Genomic DNA, 16,517 nt, shown 5'->3' with positions numbered 1-16,517 from the left:
GATTTTCTTGATAAAAAAATTTCGAAAGAGGATGCAAGCGGTCGGACGGTCCGATTTGAATGTCATATATATACATATGTTCCTTCGCAGACTGAGCAGCTCATTTCATTTTCTTCTTCTCCGGTGTGACTGTGTATATAAACTTCTTATCTCCGGATCTCTTCTTTTAGTTTGTAGATCTGCTCTTTTCTATTCTCATGGATGATAGAGTAAGATTAAAAGTGTATTATCATGGCCAAATTTTATTACAAACATCAGAAGGAGTTAAGTTTGTGTGTGAAAATCCGTTGGATATTATTATTCCGTTCACACTTTCATTTGAAGAATTAAAAGGTGTCATTTCTGAGAAGATAGATTCTCAAATATCTAGTAGAGTGTCGTGTGTTCTGTACAGATATCCTGTACCTGTCTTTGGTGGGTTCGTGCAATTTCAAACGAAATACGTGACCGACGAAGCGAGCATGCAAGAAATGTTTTCAGTGTATCTTGAAAGTCGGTCGCGAATATCATTCATCGAACTGTATGTCGAGTTCGAGCAATCTGCAGTGGACCGAGACATTGAATTGGAAGATTACAACAGTGATAGTGAAGAAGAGTTCGAAAGTAATTACGAGGTTGTTGATCCGGGTGCAGACGAAGATCAAGCTGACGAGGCTATGGTGGCAGATGTGGCAGATGTGGCAAATGCACTAGCAAACCAGCAGCCTTTTGTGAAGCCAAGTTTCATGCGATTGTTGGATTTGGAGGCTATGCATGAGCCGGAGTTTCCTCAATATGTAAATGCAGGTGAGCCATCAATTTAAATTAAGATTTGTTATAGTATGATTTGAGCATGAGGTTTGAGTTTATGAGAAATAGTAGAGACAACGGTAAATAGGCCAAATATAGCATGTAATAAGTTAGTCTTCTGTTTAGTAAGTCAGCTGGACCTGGCGGTTTAGCCGGACTGACCAGTCCAGACGGACCGACCGGTCCAGACGGACCGACCGGTCCAGACGGGCCGACCGGTCCAGACGGATTGACCGGTTCAGCTGGACCGACCGGATCAGCCGGACCGACCGGTCCAGACGGACTGACCGGTTCAGCCGGGCAGCTCAGTTCAACCGGACCTACCGGTTCAGCCGGGCCGACCGGTTCAGCCGGACGAACGACATCGTTCTGTGATTATTAGTTTATTAGATTATCACTTCTGACAACTCTAAAATTTGTGATGTGATTGCAGCAGAGCTTCCGCTTATGCCAGATGGCGAATTTACTGTGGGAATGGAGTTCAGTTCTAGGGAGGCAGTAATTAAGGCGATGAAAGATTATACAATCCGCAGAGGTGTAGATTATCGGGTGTATGAGTCAGAACCGACGACATTCTATGCTAAATGCACCCAGTATGGTGCAGGATGTGATTGGCTGATCAGGGTGACCAAAATGTCCAGAAAGTTCTGCTGGGAGATAAGGAGGTACAATGGAAGTCACACCTGTACTAGGGCCACCATTTCTCAAGATCATGCGAAGCTGGATTCCAACACAGTTGCAGAAGCAATAAAGCCATTGGTAGAAGTTGACCCGTCTATAAGGGTGAAGTCAGTGATTGCGGAAGTACAGGCAAAGTTTAACTACACCATAAGTTATCGCAAAGCATGGTTGACAAAACAGAAGGCAGTGGAGTCAATTTTCGGTGGGTGGAAAGCTTCTTACGAAGCCTTGCCGATATGGTTTGAGGCTATGTGTCACAAGGAGCCATCCGCAGTCGTTCATTTTGAAACGATGCCTGCGTATCAGGGAGATGACTTGGTTCCTAATATTCGTGTACTACACCGAGTCTTCTGGAGTTATTACCCTTGTATTAGAGCATTCAGACATTGCAAGCCAATAGTGCAGGTAGACGGAACTCATCTGTATGGAAAGTACAAGGGTTGTTTGTTGGTTGCAGTCTCACAGGATGGCAACAACAACATAGTGCCGATTGCATTTGCGATAGTTGAGGGAGAGACATCTGAGGCTTGGCACTTTTTTCTGAGTAACCTCAGACAGCATGTTGTGACACGTGATGGTGTCGGCCTTATCTCCGATCGGCACGATTCTATTAGAGCTGCTATTGCTCGTAGTAATGGAGCTTGGTCTCCTCCAAGAGCATTCCACATGTTCTGTATCAGACACATAGAGTCCAACTTTCTTAGGAAATTCAAGGCTCCGTATCTGCAGAAACTAATCGTCAACATCGGTATGGTAGTTATGATTACATTTACTCCTGAACTCAGTTATTATGATGAGCTTTTTTTAAACGTGGGGCTTTTTTGATTTGACAGGATACTCGTGAACAGTTCGCGAGTACGAGACACGTTATCAGCGTTTACGCGAGCGGGGTGAGGCTTATACCGACTGGTTGGATCGGATTCCGCGTGAGCAGTATGCGTTAGCGTTTGATGGGGGATATCGATGGGGTCACATGACAACGAATCTAGTGGAATGCATCAACTCGGTTCTGAAAGGGGCTCGCAATCTTCCAGTCACGGCACTTGTTAAGGCAATGTTTTACAGGCTTAATGAGTTGTTCACCCGGAAAAGAGCCGAGGCCGAGGCTCGGATTAACGCAGGTCATGTGTTCTCTGAGCTTGTAACCTCCAAACTGCATGCGAATCAGCGGGCAGCAGGTAACATCCAAGTTAGTTGCTTTGACCGACAGAACGAGGTATTCGAGGTGCGTGAGTGTCCCAGTGGTGTGGAGTATGCCGTGGATCTCCGTCGTCAACGGTGTGACTGTGGTGAATTTCAAGTGGACCGGTTCCGTGTCGACATGTGTTTGCTTGTTGTGCAAACCAACGACTGGATTGGCAACTGTATGTACATGATGTCTACAAGATGGACCAGGTTCGACGAGTGTATAGGGCTAGGTTTAGGCCCCTCGAGAATCCCACAACATGGCCTGTTTATCATGGACCTCGATTCGTAGGTAATCCATTCCTTCGACGGGTGTCTAAAGGTCGGCCAAGGATGACTCGTTTCTTGAATGAGATGGACACTCGGATGTTGCGTGCTCCTAGGCGATGTAAGCAGTGCGGGGCCGAGGGCCACAGTCGTAGTAGATGTCGTCAATGTGGTGGTGCAGGTAATCCGGGTGCGACAACCCAATAGGGCTCCAGTTTTAGTGTGACTTTCAATATTTTATGTATGGTATGACTTTGATATGTGACCTTATGGTATGACTTTCATATGTGACCTTATTGTATGACTTTCATATGTGAACTTACTGTGAGTCCAACACCTAAAGCATAAATAAGTCATCCAAGACATAATAAAAAAGTCCACTGAATGCACAAGTCCAACACCTGATAGATACATAATAAATACGATACAAATAACTAAATCCAAGACATAAACCATAAATGAGTCCAACACATTGTACTTAAGCAAGTCCACTGAATGCACAAGTCCAACACCTGATAGATACATAATAAATACGATACAAATAACTAAATCCAAGACATAAACCATAAATGAGTCCAACACATTGTACTTAAGCAAGTCCACTGAATGCACAAGTCCAACACCTGATAGATACATAATAAATACGATACAAATAACTAAATCCAAGACATAAACCATAAATGAGTCCAACACATTGTACTTAAGCAAGTCCACTGAATGCACTAGTCCAACACCTGATACATAATAAATACGATACAAATAACTAAATCCAAGACATAAACCATAAATGAGTCCAACACATTGTACTTAAGCAAGTCCACTGAATGCACTAGTCCAACACCTGATAGATACATAATAACTCCAACATCATTTTCTCATTGCCCATTTTACTTCTTTGACTAATTTCTTGCATTTCTTTGCAACCTTTTTAAAAGCGGATGGGGTATACCGATTGGCGCTCCGACGAGGGGGGTCAGCTCTAAGGTTGTATCCTTTTCCTTTTTCACCAGTGGGTGTACCTAACCACGTCAATAAATCAATAACCAACTAACTAATCAAATAATCAATATACAACTAATCCGATTAACAACTAATCAAATCAATAAATTCGACCACCAACTAATCAAGTAAACTAATCAACTCATATAATCAATAACCAAATCCAATCAGGTAACAAATTCTTTTACCTGCAGTAGGCGTTGAACCATCACCCCCATCATCTTCATCCTCACCATCCTCCTCATCTTCATCATTGTCCTCATCATCATCCTCATCCTCATCCTCATCCTCATCCCCATCTGGATGGTCAACCAGATAGTCATCATTGTCCTCATCAACTGGCTGGTAGCTCTCTAGAATGAGATTCATCGGAACACGGCGTGAATTTCCACTATGTATGATCCCCCTCGTGGCATCATCACTCATACTCGAGTCAACAGAAATCCTACCTCCGGAAGTACCAGACGAAGTGATCTGTCGAGGTCTCGCATCCAATGAAAATCTACCTGGAGCAATCCCACTCGGTTGGGCCATCTGGTCGGTGGGAATGTTTCCGTATGCTGGGTATGAGTAACCTGACACAGGAGCCATGAATCCAAGCAACTGGCTAAATGAACCATGTTCACCTGATTCTTGGTGCGGGACATTCCAGTACTGCTGATGAACTGGAATACTCGAGTAATCCGCAGAATGCGTATCAGGGATGTATGGAGTGAACTGATCAGGCTCTTGTTGTGCATGTGTCTGTGAGGGAGGCGGTGGTGGTGGCGGTGGTTGTTCTTGTTGATTCTCCTGGTTAATCATAGGATCACCGTGCTGATTCTCTTCCGGTCCGAGCTGTGACAGATGCAAGTGGTCACCATATGTACGTCGGTACCAATGCAAGTAGATATCTAACTGATTCTGTGATGGCACCGTGTCTTGAACAAGAACATGACTAAACCGGTTCATCCAATGCATGACCCAGGATGAGTGGGTTCCAGACCAATCTTGATTCTTCGGACCTGTTAGAACTTGGCCGTGTGCTTCACCTAGGTCACGCTCTTGTTGAGGAAGGCCTTGAGTCAAGCCAAATTGCCTCCTCACCCTATCAGATGCATGCCACTCAATACATTCAAAGGATATAAGCGGAACTGTGGCACTCCAAATAGCCGAATGCTGACGGATGTCAGCAGGAATCACGTCTGGATCGGTCCGACCTATTGCATAAGGCTCCCAAACAAACTGCACACATTATGCACGTAACCGAGGATTACACAATGAATAATAACACGGCTAATTGAAAACAACTACGTATTTATTACAACAGACCTGTCCTTCTTGCAGAGCATCCAGGTTTCCCCTAAGGTGCTCAAGTTTCCTCAATCTGTAAGGCCAATTCTCACGTTCCCAGTTATGCCACCTAACATCATGCACTTCGTTAATTTACATTTATCAATTCCATTTAAGATACACTATTATAAAGCGTTTAGTAATTAAATTTACCTATTTGCAATCGGAAAGATTCGAGGATTGCTAGGAATCGGCGCAAGGAACGGTAGGCGGATCCAAGCCCAGGCAAGCAAGAGTGTCAACGGACCATCAATCTCCTTACAGTCGACACGAGTTGCCCTACACAACGCTCTGTACAGGTGTGCCAGGCAAGCCGAACCCCAACTAAACTGTATTATCCCGGCAAAGTTACGGAGTAATGGGAGAAACTTCCAGTGCACCCCTGCTCCAGACTTATCTCCAAACATTACTGTCCCAAACAATAACATTATGTGGCACTTCACGTACCTCTGAATCTGGATATCATCAGCCAACACTAACCGATCCTTCAATGCTCGAAACCACGTCAACTTGATGAAACTTCCCCTACAGTCTGCCTGCCTAGGTGCAACACCAAACTGATCCAAGCATTCAGCCTCTAACGCCTCATAACTACTCAGTGTCGGTCCCGTAACTGGCAAACCATTCGTCGGAAGACCATAAATTAACGCCACATCCTCCAGTGTCACAGCACACTCACCAACCGGAAAATGGAAGGTATGAGTCTCGGGTCGCCATCTCTCAATCAGAGCATTAACCAATGCAGCCTGACATTGGACAACTCCAATCTGTGAAACATAATAAAATCCAGTGTCCCGTAAAAACCCCTCCACTATTGGATTGTACCGATCCGGCGGCATGTAGTGGTCACATTGCAACATTCTAGATCCCTAAACAAATACAATAATATTAATAAATTAACAAATTAAACTTAAAAGAATCGAACTTTCGTTATCAAATAATCAGCCACACATAAAAATCAATAAATATATTAATAACAACAATATTACAATACTTTATACAAATAACTATTATATTATCCACTAATACTCAATTAACTAACTACTCTATTTTATTCTATTCTAACAACAAACATACAATAATAAATCAATCACTAATCCTTCATTAATTATTTATATTAAACCTATAACATAAATAATTAATTAAACAATTTTTAATTCATAATATTTATTTACGAACGACTACTAATAATAAAATATTAAGTAACTACAGATAAATTATTTATTACTAACAATTAAAACTACTTAACTTATTCATATTCACATACACGTACAGCACAGCACATTAACACTACTATGTGTGTTCTATTTCTACTGATAGTTAAATTAAACGCTACTAGCAGTAATAATTATTATTATTACAATAAGCGTTATAACAATTAATATTAACATTACTTATTCTATTTATTTATCATACATCCAAGATTTTATAATAACCGTATTATTATTAGTAACAATATTATTATTGTAATTATTCTATTAATAACAATAATTAATTTATAATTAATTTATTATTATAATGTAATCTCTGAATAATCTCTAATATTATTTTAATTAAACTCAAATATCTAAATATTATTACTCCACTAATTCCTAACTAACATTATCATTATAATAAATTATTACTAATTTCTAACATTATAATTATTATTTTAACTAAAATAAAAAATTTTGGATTAAAAACTTACATAATTAGGATGATCAAGATAATTAGCAATATGGAGTTCTGGACGATTCACATCTTTTATTTTTCTTATTTTAGGCATTCTGTGTGGTCCAATTTTTTTGAGCTGAAGCCTTCAACAATGGAGTACACTACCGTGGCTTGGGGGTGGGGTATATGGGAGAAGAGAAATGGAACAAAGTGAAAGTGAAATGGGAAAGGGAAAGTGAAACTGGCTTAAGGGAGCTCGGATGGTTGGGATTTGATCATCGTTCTGGACCAACGTGCATGCTCGACACGTGGCTGGGGGGCGCAAATCGGACGGTCCGATTTGCGTACCTTCCAAGCCTAAAATCGGACCATCCGATTTCAGTCCCTCAAAAGGGACCGTCCGATTTCTTCGATCCTAGCCGTCACACTCCGGTTATGCACCATGCAGCCCCATATCGTTGTTATACACCACTTCTCTCCCAATATTAAAAATAAAAAAGTGTTATTTAGGTTGTTATTTTCAAATTTTAAGTTTGGGTTGTTTTACTTAGTTTGTTATTTTTTAAATTTTAAATTGAAGTCAACCAAATTTAAAAAAATTTAGTTATGATGCAACTATAAAAGGATAAGTTATGAGAGATGTAAAGCACCACAATTTAAAGTACATCAATCTCTTTCTTTACATATATCCAAAATCTCCCTACTTATTCCACTGGCTGGTATTCACAAAATTGCTTACATCAATCCTACAATCGACAATTTGTGTGTACGTATACGAGTGATACGGTCATGGACACTATCAAGTTACGAAAATTCTCCATTGCTCAATTGAGATGGTTTGGCTCGATGAAGACGCGAGTTTTCTACTAATATCCTTTTATCCATAACTCCAAGGTTATTTATTTATTTTTTTAAATTAAAGTCTATGTACATTGGATTAGATATTGAATAAGTCTATATTTTTAACTTTTTTTATGTTATTTTCTTTTTTAAGCCGGTATCGAATAAAGCTTGGTGTCATTGATGATTCTGACTGTGCATGTTATGTAGTCTTTGACAAGGAGGCAAAATAAGTTTTGGAAAAGAGCTGTGTAGAGATACTTGATCCACTCCTATTGGTAAGATCTAACCAATATTTATTTCTAAAAGCATTAGTGAAGATATTTTTATTGGTACTTTTTATATTATTTATTATTAATATATTATGTAATACCCTGCAGAAAGGAGATCTATCGGATACACCTACACTTTTACTCAACCTAATTGATAAGATCTTTCTCTTCATCGTTGAAGTTTAAATATCTGATAATCCATATTTTTCACCTTCTTATAAAGTTAAGAAGATGACTGATAATGTGGACCTCATAAATAAATTCAAAGAGGCTCACCCTATTCAAATTATGAGTATATATAAGTGTACTTTCTATTAAAAATTAATTTATTTTTTGCTTCCTTGGTCATTAGTAGTATCTAATTTATAAATAATAATTAATTATAATTTTAGGATGTTGACTACATTGGTGGTTTGCTTCCAATTTCAAAGACATCCTCAATCATTGAAGGGGAGAAAGTAGAAGGTGCTAAAGTATTTGTTCAAAAAATAAATTTTTTTTGTTTGTTTTCTCAAAATTAGATCTTAATTTTATTCAAAAAATATTAGTGAGATAAAATCAAAGGTTAGAAAGAAGTCTTTAATTTAACGTGATTTTTTGTACAGAATTTGTTACTTGAATTCCAATGAAGTTGCGGCCAATGATGAATCCGAATTGTTGGAAAAAGCTATTACACCAACTAAGCGACTATCCTCGGAGTCGGAAGATTCGAAGGTGGAAGGAGATACCTCAACTTGCAAGAAGATCAAGATTGAGAAAGAAACTTGAGAATTTGGATGCACATGTTTTGGAATCCCTTTTAGAGTCTATCTAATAGAATAATGCCAAGCATATGTTTATTTTGGTGGAAACATTGTCTTTTCTTGAGATGTTATTTTTCTTTTGGTTCTTTTCGATTTTTATGTTTGGAATTTAGAATTTTTTTAAATATAAATTGAATTTATTTGTAAATAGAATTATCAGTCTTATTAAAATGTGAAGTTATTTATACTATTTTAAAAAAATGTAATACTGTTTAAATTTTAGAAAAAGTATAATAAAGTTAATACTGTTTATGATGAAACTAAAAAAAATCATTTTTAAATTTACAAATTTCTATATTCCTAATGGACAACGGACGTTTGATTAGAAAATTTTATTTAAAAATTTAAAATTTATATTAGCTAATTAGAAAATTTTATTTAAAAATTTTAAATTTGAATTTCTAATACTAATTTCTAATTAAGTTTTTAACCATTTCGATTTTTAAATTTAAATTTTTTTACTTGCCACATTTATAAATTTTTATTATTATCTTTTAGATTGTAGAAGTACTTTCATCTTTTTCTCTTTTTTTTAAGTATTTTTTTCTAAATTTACGTAATTTATAAGGTTATTAATTTTTAGATTGTATTTAATTTTATTTATTTTTATCGATAAATAATAGGATTGATACTATTTATGACGAAACTAATAAAAATTATTTTTAAATTAACAAATTTCTATATTCTTAATGAATAACAAACGTTTAATTAAAAAAGTTTATTTAAAAATTTTAAATTTATACTAACTAATTAGGAAACTATATTTAAAAATTTGAAATTTAAAATTCTAATACTAATTCCTAATTAAGTGGCTTCTTAACCGTTTTGATTTTTAAATTAAAATTTTTTTATTTGTCACATTTATAATTTTTTTCTATTTACTTCTTTTACGTTGTTATTTTTTAGATTATCCCAGCACAACAATAGAGGTATTTTCATCTTTTTCTCTCTTTTTACTTATAAATTATTCATTTTCAATATCTTTATTTAAGGAAATGAAAAAAAATTTAACTATAAGTTGAATTTATTGACCGTGAGATTAAACTTATATTTTTTTTTAAAAAAGATACTTTTGTAAAAAAATATATATTATTTTTCGTAAAATATGTTTACGTAACTAAATAAATGAGAATAAAAAAAAATTAAAGCAGCCATTAAAAATAAAACTTGTGCAATTTTACATAGACATAAGAAGACACTAATTTCATATTCAATTTGGTAAGTTAGACATGAGAAAAAATTGTAAAAAAATTAGTGTTTCAGCATTTTAGAGAGACACAAAATACATATTTTTAATGGGTGTTTGTGTATGACTATGTCTTTCATCATTTTTGTCTCAGTAAACAAACACCATACATGTACTCCTGTGTACTCCTGTGTCTATATTTTGATGGACATGTATACCAAAAACAAACGCTGTCATATATGTACTATTTTATTTTTTTAATAATATAAAAAATTTGATAATAAAAATGTATTATGTATAATGTATATATATTTTTAATTGGTTAAAAAATTTATTTATTTAATATTTTTAGGTATATATTGAAAGATGCAAGAAGTCCAAAGAGAAGCAAGATTATATTGAAGAAAAAATTGATATTTATTGTAATTCTTATTGTTTGATTAACGTGCATGTAAAACTTAAATCTTGAGGTTGGCACAATGAAATTGTATTATATGATATCATCTTTTTAATCCATAAATTGCATTCTTCGGTAATCTTTTATAAATATTATTTTTATACTTAACATGGTGAAAGAAATGTATATTTTTATATAAAGTATTTGTTTAACTGAAACAATTTATTATCTTGGTGATTATTAGATGTGATAGATATTGGTGACCCAGAATTTTTTTGTTGGCATTGCGACGCCATGATGTGGTATGAGGATAGATCAGAGAAGTCCAAAACAGGATCCAATTTTGAGTTCTCAATATGTTGTATGCGAGGAAAGGTACAACTGCCATTTTGAAGCACTTGATCGGACGCTCAGGGATCTTATGTCAGTTACCAATCAACATAAGACACATCAACCATTTGGTGGTAAGGTTGTTGTTCTAGGAGGTGATTTCAGACAGATACTTCCGGTGATTCCGAAAGGAAGTAGACACGATATATTGGCATCCGCTATTAACTCATCCCATCTGTGGTCATTTTGTAAGGTTCGTTCTGAAACTGCATACGAATATGAGGCTTCTAATATCTTCTTCGGATCAAGATGAAGGTGAAATAAAGAGATTTGTTAATTGGATACTTGATGTTGGAAATGGAAATATTGGCTCTGTTGTTGGTGATGAATCAGAAGTTGAAATTCCAGATGATCTATTGATTACAACTACTAATGACCCACTCTCTCATTTGGTAGACTTTGCATATCCAAATTTGTTGCAAAATATGTCAGATTACAGGTATTTTCAGAGTAGGGCAATTCTTGCACCCACGCTTGAGAGTGTCAAGAAGGTAAACGATTTTGTCTTGACAATCTTTCCAAGGATGGAAAAGGAGTATTTGAGCTCTGACACAACATGTCAAGCTGATGAGAATGAAGATGTACAATAAGAGTGGTTCACACCAGAGTTCCTAAATGACATCAAATGTTCGGGACTATCTAATCACAAGTTGACTTTGAAACCAGGAGTCGCTGTAATGCTACTGCAAAACATAGACCAGACTTTAGGTTTATGCAACGGGACAAGATTAATAGTTAACGAACTTGGCAGCAACGTAATTGGAGCGACGGTAGTGACTGGTAGAAATATTGGAGATAAAGTGTACATTCCAAGAATGAACTTGATCCTTCAGATTCAGGATTGCCATTTAAGTTCCAACGGAGATAATTTTCATTAACAGTATGCTTTGCAATGACCATTAACATGAGTCAGGGTCAATCATTATCACATGTACGACTTTATTTGCCAAAATCAGTGTTCACCCATAGACAACTTTATGTTACTTTGTCAAGAGTTAAGAGTCGCAGTGGCCTCAGGGTTTTAATTCTAGACGAAGACGGCAACCCAAAGTCATCAACAACAAATGTCGTGTTCAAAGAGGTTTTTAATAATATTTAGGTAAGAATAATATTATTTTCATTTTAATAGCATGTTATGATTTACACTTTTGTACAAATATTTACTATAGATATAACTAATTTATCTATAACTCTTTTTTCAAATTTGAAATGAAATGTGTAGCAAGGAGCACAACATCCTATGCCAATTGCTTTTCTAATAAAGTTAGTAAGATACTAGGTTGTCGATAAATTTTTATTAGCTTTTTGATATAAAATTTAGGGTAAAATTACCATGCTATTATTACAGTTATATATGTTCTTATTTTTTTATGTCTCCCTCTTTATGGTTCAAGAATATTATAAACTTCAAACTCTTCTATTTATATTTTACTTTGAATAAAGATAAAACAACATATTTAACACGTTTATTATATAACGACGATGATAGTGTTATACTAAATTTAAAAAATATATAGTTATAAAATATTATTTTTAATTTAACTTATCAAATTTAAATATAAGCCCGTGCATCGCACGGGTTTAATACTAGTAGTATACAAATGGGAAGCTCATTTGCTGACGTGGCGCTCATACGTTGAGTCTGGGAGTTTTTTTGCTTACGTGTCGTCACTAGAAATTTTTGGATTTATATTTATAAATTATAAATTATTATTTGCTTAGGTTGTTATTTTCAAATTTTAAGTTTGGGTTGTTTTACTTAGGTTGTTATTTTTTAAATTTTAAATTGTTTTATTTGTTTGGGTTGTTTTACTTAAGTTGTTATTTTTTAAATTTCAAATTATTTTATTTAAGTTGTTATTTTTTAAATTTTATTTAGATTTTACTTAGATAGTTCTTTTTTATATTTTAACACTATTTTTTTAAAATCTGTTAATTCTTTTTAGAATTATTTTTTAAAATTTTGTTGATTTTTTTTTTAAATGGCAGCTACATAAATTCTTTTAAAGAAATTTAGAGTTTTAAAAAAATTTACGTTAATTATTCTTCGGTTGTTACATACTAATATTACTATAAATAAAGATTTACGTTAGTTTAGAATTTTTAAATTATTATTTATTTAGGTTTTTATTTTTAAATTTTAAATTGAAGTCAACCAAATTTAAAAAAATTTAGTTATGATGCAACTATAAAAGGATAAGTTATGAGAGATGTAAAGCACCACAATTTAAAGTACATCAATCCCTTTTTTTACATATATCCAAAATCTCCCTACTTATTCCAATGGCTGGTATTCACAAAATTGCTGACATCAATCCTACAATCGACAATTTGTGTGTACGTATACGAGTGATACGGTCATGGACACTATCAAGTTACGAAAATTCTTCATTGCCATACTCAATTAAGATGGTTTGGCTCGATGAAGACGCAAGTTTTCTACTAATATCCTTTTATCCATGACTCCAAGGTTATTTATTTATTTTTTTAAATTAAAGTCTATGTACATTAGATTAGATATTGAATAAGTCTATATTTAATTTTTTTTTATGTTATTTTCTTTTTTAAGTAGGTATCGAATAAAGCTTGATGTCATTGACGATTCTGACTATGCATGTTATGTAGTCTTTGACAAGGAGGCAAAACAAGTTTTGGGAAAGAGCTGTGTAGAGATACTTGATCCACTCCTATTGGTAAGATCTAACCAATATTTATTTCTAAAAGCATTAGTGAAGATATTTTTATTGGTACTTTTTATATTATTTATTATTACTATATTATGTAATACCCTGCAGAAAGGAGATCTATCGGATACACCTACACTTTTGCTCAACCTAATTGATAAGATCTTTCTCTTCATCGTTGAAGTTCAAATATCTGATAATCCACATTTTTCACCTTCTTATAAAGTTAAGAAGATGACAGATAATGTGGACCTCATAAATAAATTCAAAGAGGCTCACCCTATTCAAATTATGAGTATATATAAGTGTACTTTCTATTAAAAATTAATTTATTTTTTGCTTTCTTGGTCATTAGTAGTATCTAATTTATAAATAATAATTAATTATAATTTTAGGATGTTGACTACATCGGTGGTTTGCTTCCAATTTCAAAGACATCCTCAATCATTGAAGGGGAGAAAGTAGAAGGTGCTAAGGTATTTGTTCAAAAAATAATTTTTTTTTGTTTGTTCTCTCAAAATTAGATCTTAATTTTATTAAAAAAATATTAGTGAGATAAAATCAAAGGTTAGAAAGAAGTCTTTAATTTAACGTGGTTTTTTGTACAGAATTTGTTGCTTGAATTCCAATGAAGTTGCGGCCAATGATGAATCCGAATTGTTGGAAAATGCTATTACACCAACTAAGCGACTATCCTCGGAGTCGGAAGATTCGAAGGTGGAAGGAGATACCTCAACTTGCAAGAAGATCAAGATTGAGAAAGAAACTTGAGAATTTGGATGCACATGTTTTGGAATCCCTTTTAGAGTCTATCTAATAGAATAATGCCAAGCATATGTTTGTTTTGGTGGAAACATTGTCTTTTCTTGAGATGTTATTTTTCTTTTGGTTCTTTTCGATTTTTATGTTTGGAATTTAGAATTTTTTTAAATATAAATTGAAGTTATTTGTAAATAGAATTATCAGTCTTATTAAGATGTGAAGTTATTTATACTATTTTAAAAAAATATAATACTATTTAAATTTTAGAAAAAGTATAATAAAGTTAATACTGTTTATGATGAAACTAAAAAAAATCATTTTTAAATTTACAAATTTCTATATTTCTAATGGACAACGGACAAGGGACAACGGACGTTTTATTAGAAAAATTTATTTAAAAATTTAAAATTTATATTAGCTAATTAGGAAATTTTATTTAAAAATTTTAAATTTGAATTTCTAATACTAATTTCTAATTAAGTTTTTAACCATTTTGATTTTTAAATTTAAATTTTTTACTTGCCATATTTATAAATTTTTATTATTATCTTTTAGATTGTAGAAGTACTTTCATCTTTTTCTCTTTTTTTAAGTATTTTTTTCTAAATTTACATAATTTATAAGGTTATTAATTTTTAGATTGTATTTAATTTTATTTATTTTTATCGATAAATAATAGGATTGATACTATTTATGACGAAACTAATAAAAATTATTTTTAAATTAACAAATTCCTATTTTCTTAATGAATAGCAAACGTTTAATTAAAAAAGTTTATTTAAAAATTTTAAATTTATACTAGCTAATTAGGAAACTTTATTTAAAAATTTGAAATTTAAAATTTTAATACTAATTCCTAATTAAGTGGCTTCTTAACCGTTTTGATTTTTAAATTTAAATTTTTTTATTTGTCACATTTATAATTTTTTTCTATTTACTTCTTTTACATTGTTATTTTTTAGATTATCCCAGTACAACAATAGAGGTACTTTCATCTTTTTCTCTCTTTTTACTTATAAGTTATTCATTTTCAATCTCTTTATTTAAGGAAATGAAAAAAAAAAGATTTTAACTATAAGTTGAATTTATTGATCGTGAGATTAAACTTATATTTTTTTTGAAAAAAGATACTTTTGTAGAAAAATATATATTATTTTCCGTAAAATATGTTTAAGTAACTAAATAAATGAGAATAAAAAAGAAATTAAAGCAGCCATTGAAAATAAAACCTGTGTGATTTTACATAGACATAAGAAGACACTAATTTCATATTCTATTTGGTAAGTTAGACATGAGAAAAATTATAAAAAAATTAGTGTCTCAAGTTAAAAATTAGTGTTTCAGCATTTTATTTTAGAGAGACACAAAATACATGTTTTTAATGGGTGTTTGTGTATGACTATGTCTTTCATCATTTTTATCTCAATAAACAAACACCATACATGTACTCCTGTGTACTCCTGTGTCTATGTTTTGATGGACATGTATACCAAAAACAAACGCTGTCATATGTGTACTACTTTATTTTTTTTAATAATATAAAAAATTTGATAATAAAAATGTATTATGTATAATGTATATATATTTTTAATTGGTTAAAAAATTTATTTATTTAATATTTTTAGGTATATATTGAAAGATGCAAGAAGTCCAAAGAGAAGCAAGATTATATTGAAGAGAAAATTGATATTAAAAGACAAAGAAAATACAAAGCGAAGCACAATTTAAAGTAGATTTCATATAAAAAAATAAATTGATTATTTTATCATTTTTGTTTTTAGGTTAGAATAATATATTTTTTTATTTGGTATTTTTAAGTATGTCATTTCTATATATTTAGTTTTTATTGGGTATACAAAATAAATAACATGTCATTAGTATTTTGGCCAAATGAAAGCTCATAAAATACAATATTTTCTATATATTATTTAGCTATTGACAAGTAATAAATTATTAATTTGCATTGTCTTCGTAATATGTTAATAAATTTGTTTATGAAAAAATTACAGGAAATTCGAGTGATAGTTCTAATGGTGTGCATTTTCAATCGGTGTTGTCGAACATTATAAATAGCATTAATACATATTTATTTTTGGATGATTTTTTTTGGAACTTGCTTATGTTAATGTACATGCACTTTATGTATTTTGATTTTTCTACTATTTATTCAATTATAAACTTTAACAGAAAATATGTTCAAAGCTAATATCTCGAGTTATCTTATTAGGTAATAACCCAACACCATATCGATCAAGGTCTCCAACTACTAATCTACAC

The 16,517-nt window shown here is 32.8% G+C and overlaps 3 protein-coding genes across 3 annotated transcripts; 1 reads left to right on the top strand and 2 right to left on the bottom strand.

Annotated features, from left to right (window-relative positions):
• The first annotated feature begins 656 nt into the window (after positions 1–656).
• LOC107616250 (uncharacterized) lies at positions 657–2,947 on the top strand. The gene is made up of 3 exons (XM_016318232.3): positions 657–786; positions 1,223–2,218; positions 2,319–2,947. The coding sequence occupies exons 1-3, from the start codon at positions 657–659 to the stop codon at positions 2,945–2,947; spliced, it is 1,755 nt and encodes a 584-aa protein (XP_016173718.3).
• An 842-nt stretch (positions 2,948–3,789) lies between these two features.
• LOC148546855 (uncharacterized) lies at positions 3,790–4,725 on the bottom strand. The gene is made up of 2 exons (XM_088497762.1): positions 4,110–4,725; positions 3,790–3,941 (listed from the first exon to the last, which is right to left on the bottom strand). Exons 1-2 carry the CDS (start codon positions 4,723–4,725, stop codon positions 3,790–3,792), a joined length of 768 nt encoding a protein of 255 aa, XP_088353888.1.
• A 471-nt stretch (positions 4,726–5,196) lies between these two features.
• LOC148546854 (serine/threonine-protein phosphatase 7 long form homolog) lies at positions 5,197–7,018 on the bottom strand. Its single transcript, XM_088499398.1, has 3 exons — positions 6,941–7,018; positions 5,407–6,122; positions 5,197–5,323 (listed from the first exon to the last, which is right to left on the bottom strand). Exons 1-3 carry the CDS (start codon positions 7,016–7,018, stop codon positions 5,197–5,199), a joined length of 921 nt encoding a protein of 306 aa, XP_088355524.1.
• Between the last annotated feature and the right edge of the window lie 9,499 nt (positions 7,019–16,517).

This window comes from Arachis ipaensis, chromosome B9 (genome assembly GCF_059453495.1).
Source record: "Arachis ipaensis isolate K30076 ecotype BB chromosome B9, ASM5945349v1, whole genome shotgun sequence".
NCBI lineage: Eukaryota > Viridiplantae > Streptophyta > Magnoliopsida > Fabales > Fabaceae > Arachis > Arachis ipaensis.
Note: the sequence above shows the minus strand (reverse complement) of the source record. Positions and strands in the feature narration are given on the sequence as shown.

What these genes read in the sequence shown, in the direction of transcription:
- LOC107616250 (XM_016318232.3), top strand. Translation starts at nt 657, where the DNA reads ATGGTGGCAGATGTGGCAGATGTGGCAAATGCACTAGCAAACCAGCAG. An exon ending in TCCTCAATATGTAAATGCAG is followed by an intron (nt 787 to 1,222) that starts GTGAGCCATCAA and finishes ATGTGATTGCAG; the next exon opens with CAGAGCTTCCGCTTATGCCA. An exon ending in GAAACTAATCGTCAACATCG is followed by an intron (nt 2,219 to 2,318) that starts GTATGGTAGTTA and finishes ACTCGTGAACAG; the next exon opens with TTCGCGAGTACGAGACACGT.
- LOC148546854 (XM_088499398.1), bottom strand. Translation starts at nt 7,018, where the DNA reads ATGCCTAAAATAAGAAAAATAAAAGATGTGAATCGTCCAGAACTCCAT. An exon ending in ATCTTGATCATCCTAATTAT is followed by an intron (nt 6,123 to 6,940) that starts GTAAGTTTTTAA and finishes GTATTTGTTTAG; the next exon opens with GGATCTAGAATGTTGCAATG. An exon ending in ATCTTTCCGATTGCAAATAG is followed by an intron (nt 5,324 to 5,406) that starts GTAAATTTAATT and finishes GCATGATGTTAG; the next exon opens with GTGGCATAACTGGGAACGTG.
- LOC148546855 (XM_088497762.1), bottom strand. Translation starts at nt 4,725, where the DNA reads ATGATTAACCAGGAGAATCAACAAGAACAACCACCGCCACCACCACCG. An exon ending in TGGTTCAACGCCTACTGCAG is followed by an intron (nt 3,942 to 4,109) that starts GTAAAAGAATTT and finishes TGACGTGGTTAG; the next exon opens with GTACACCCACTGGTGAAAAA.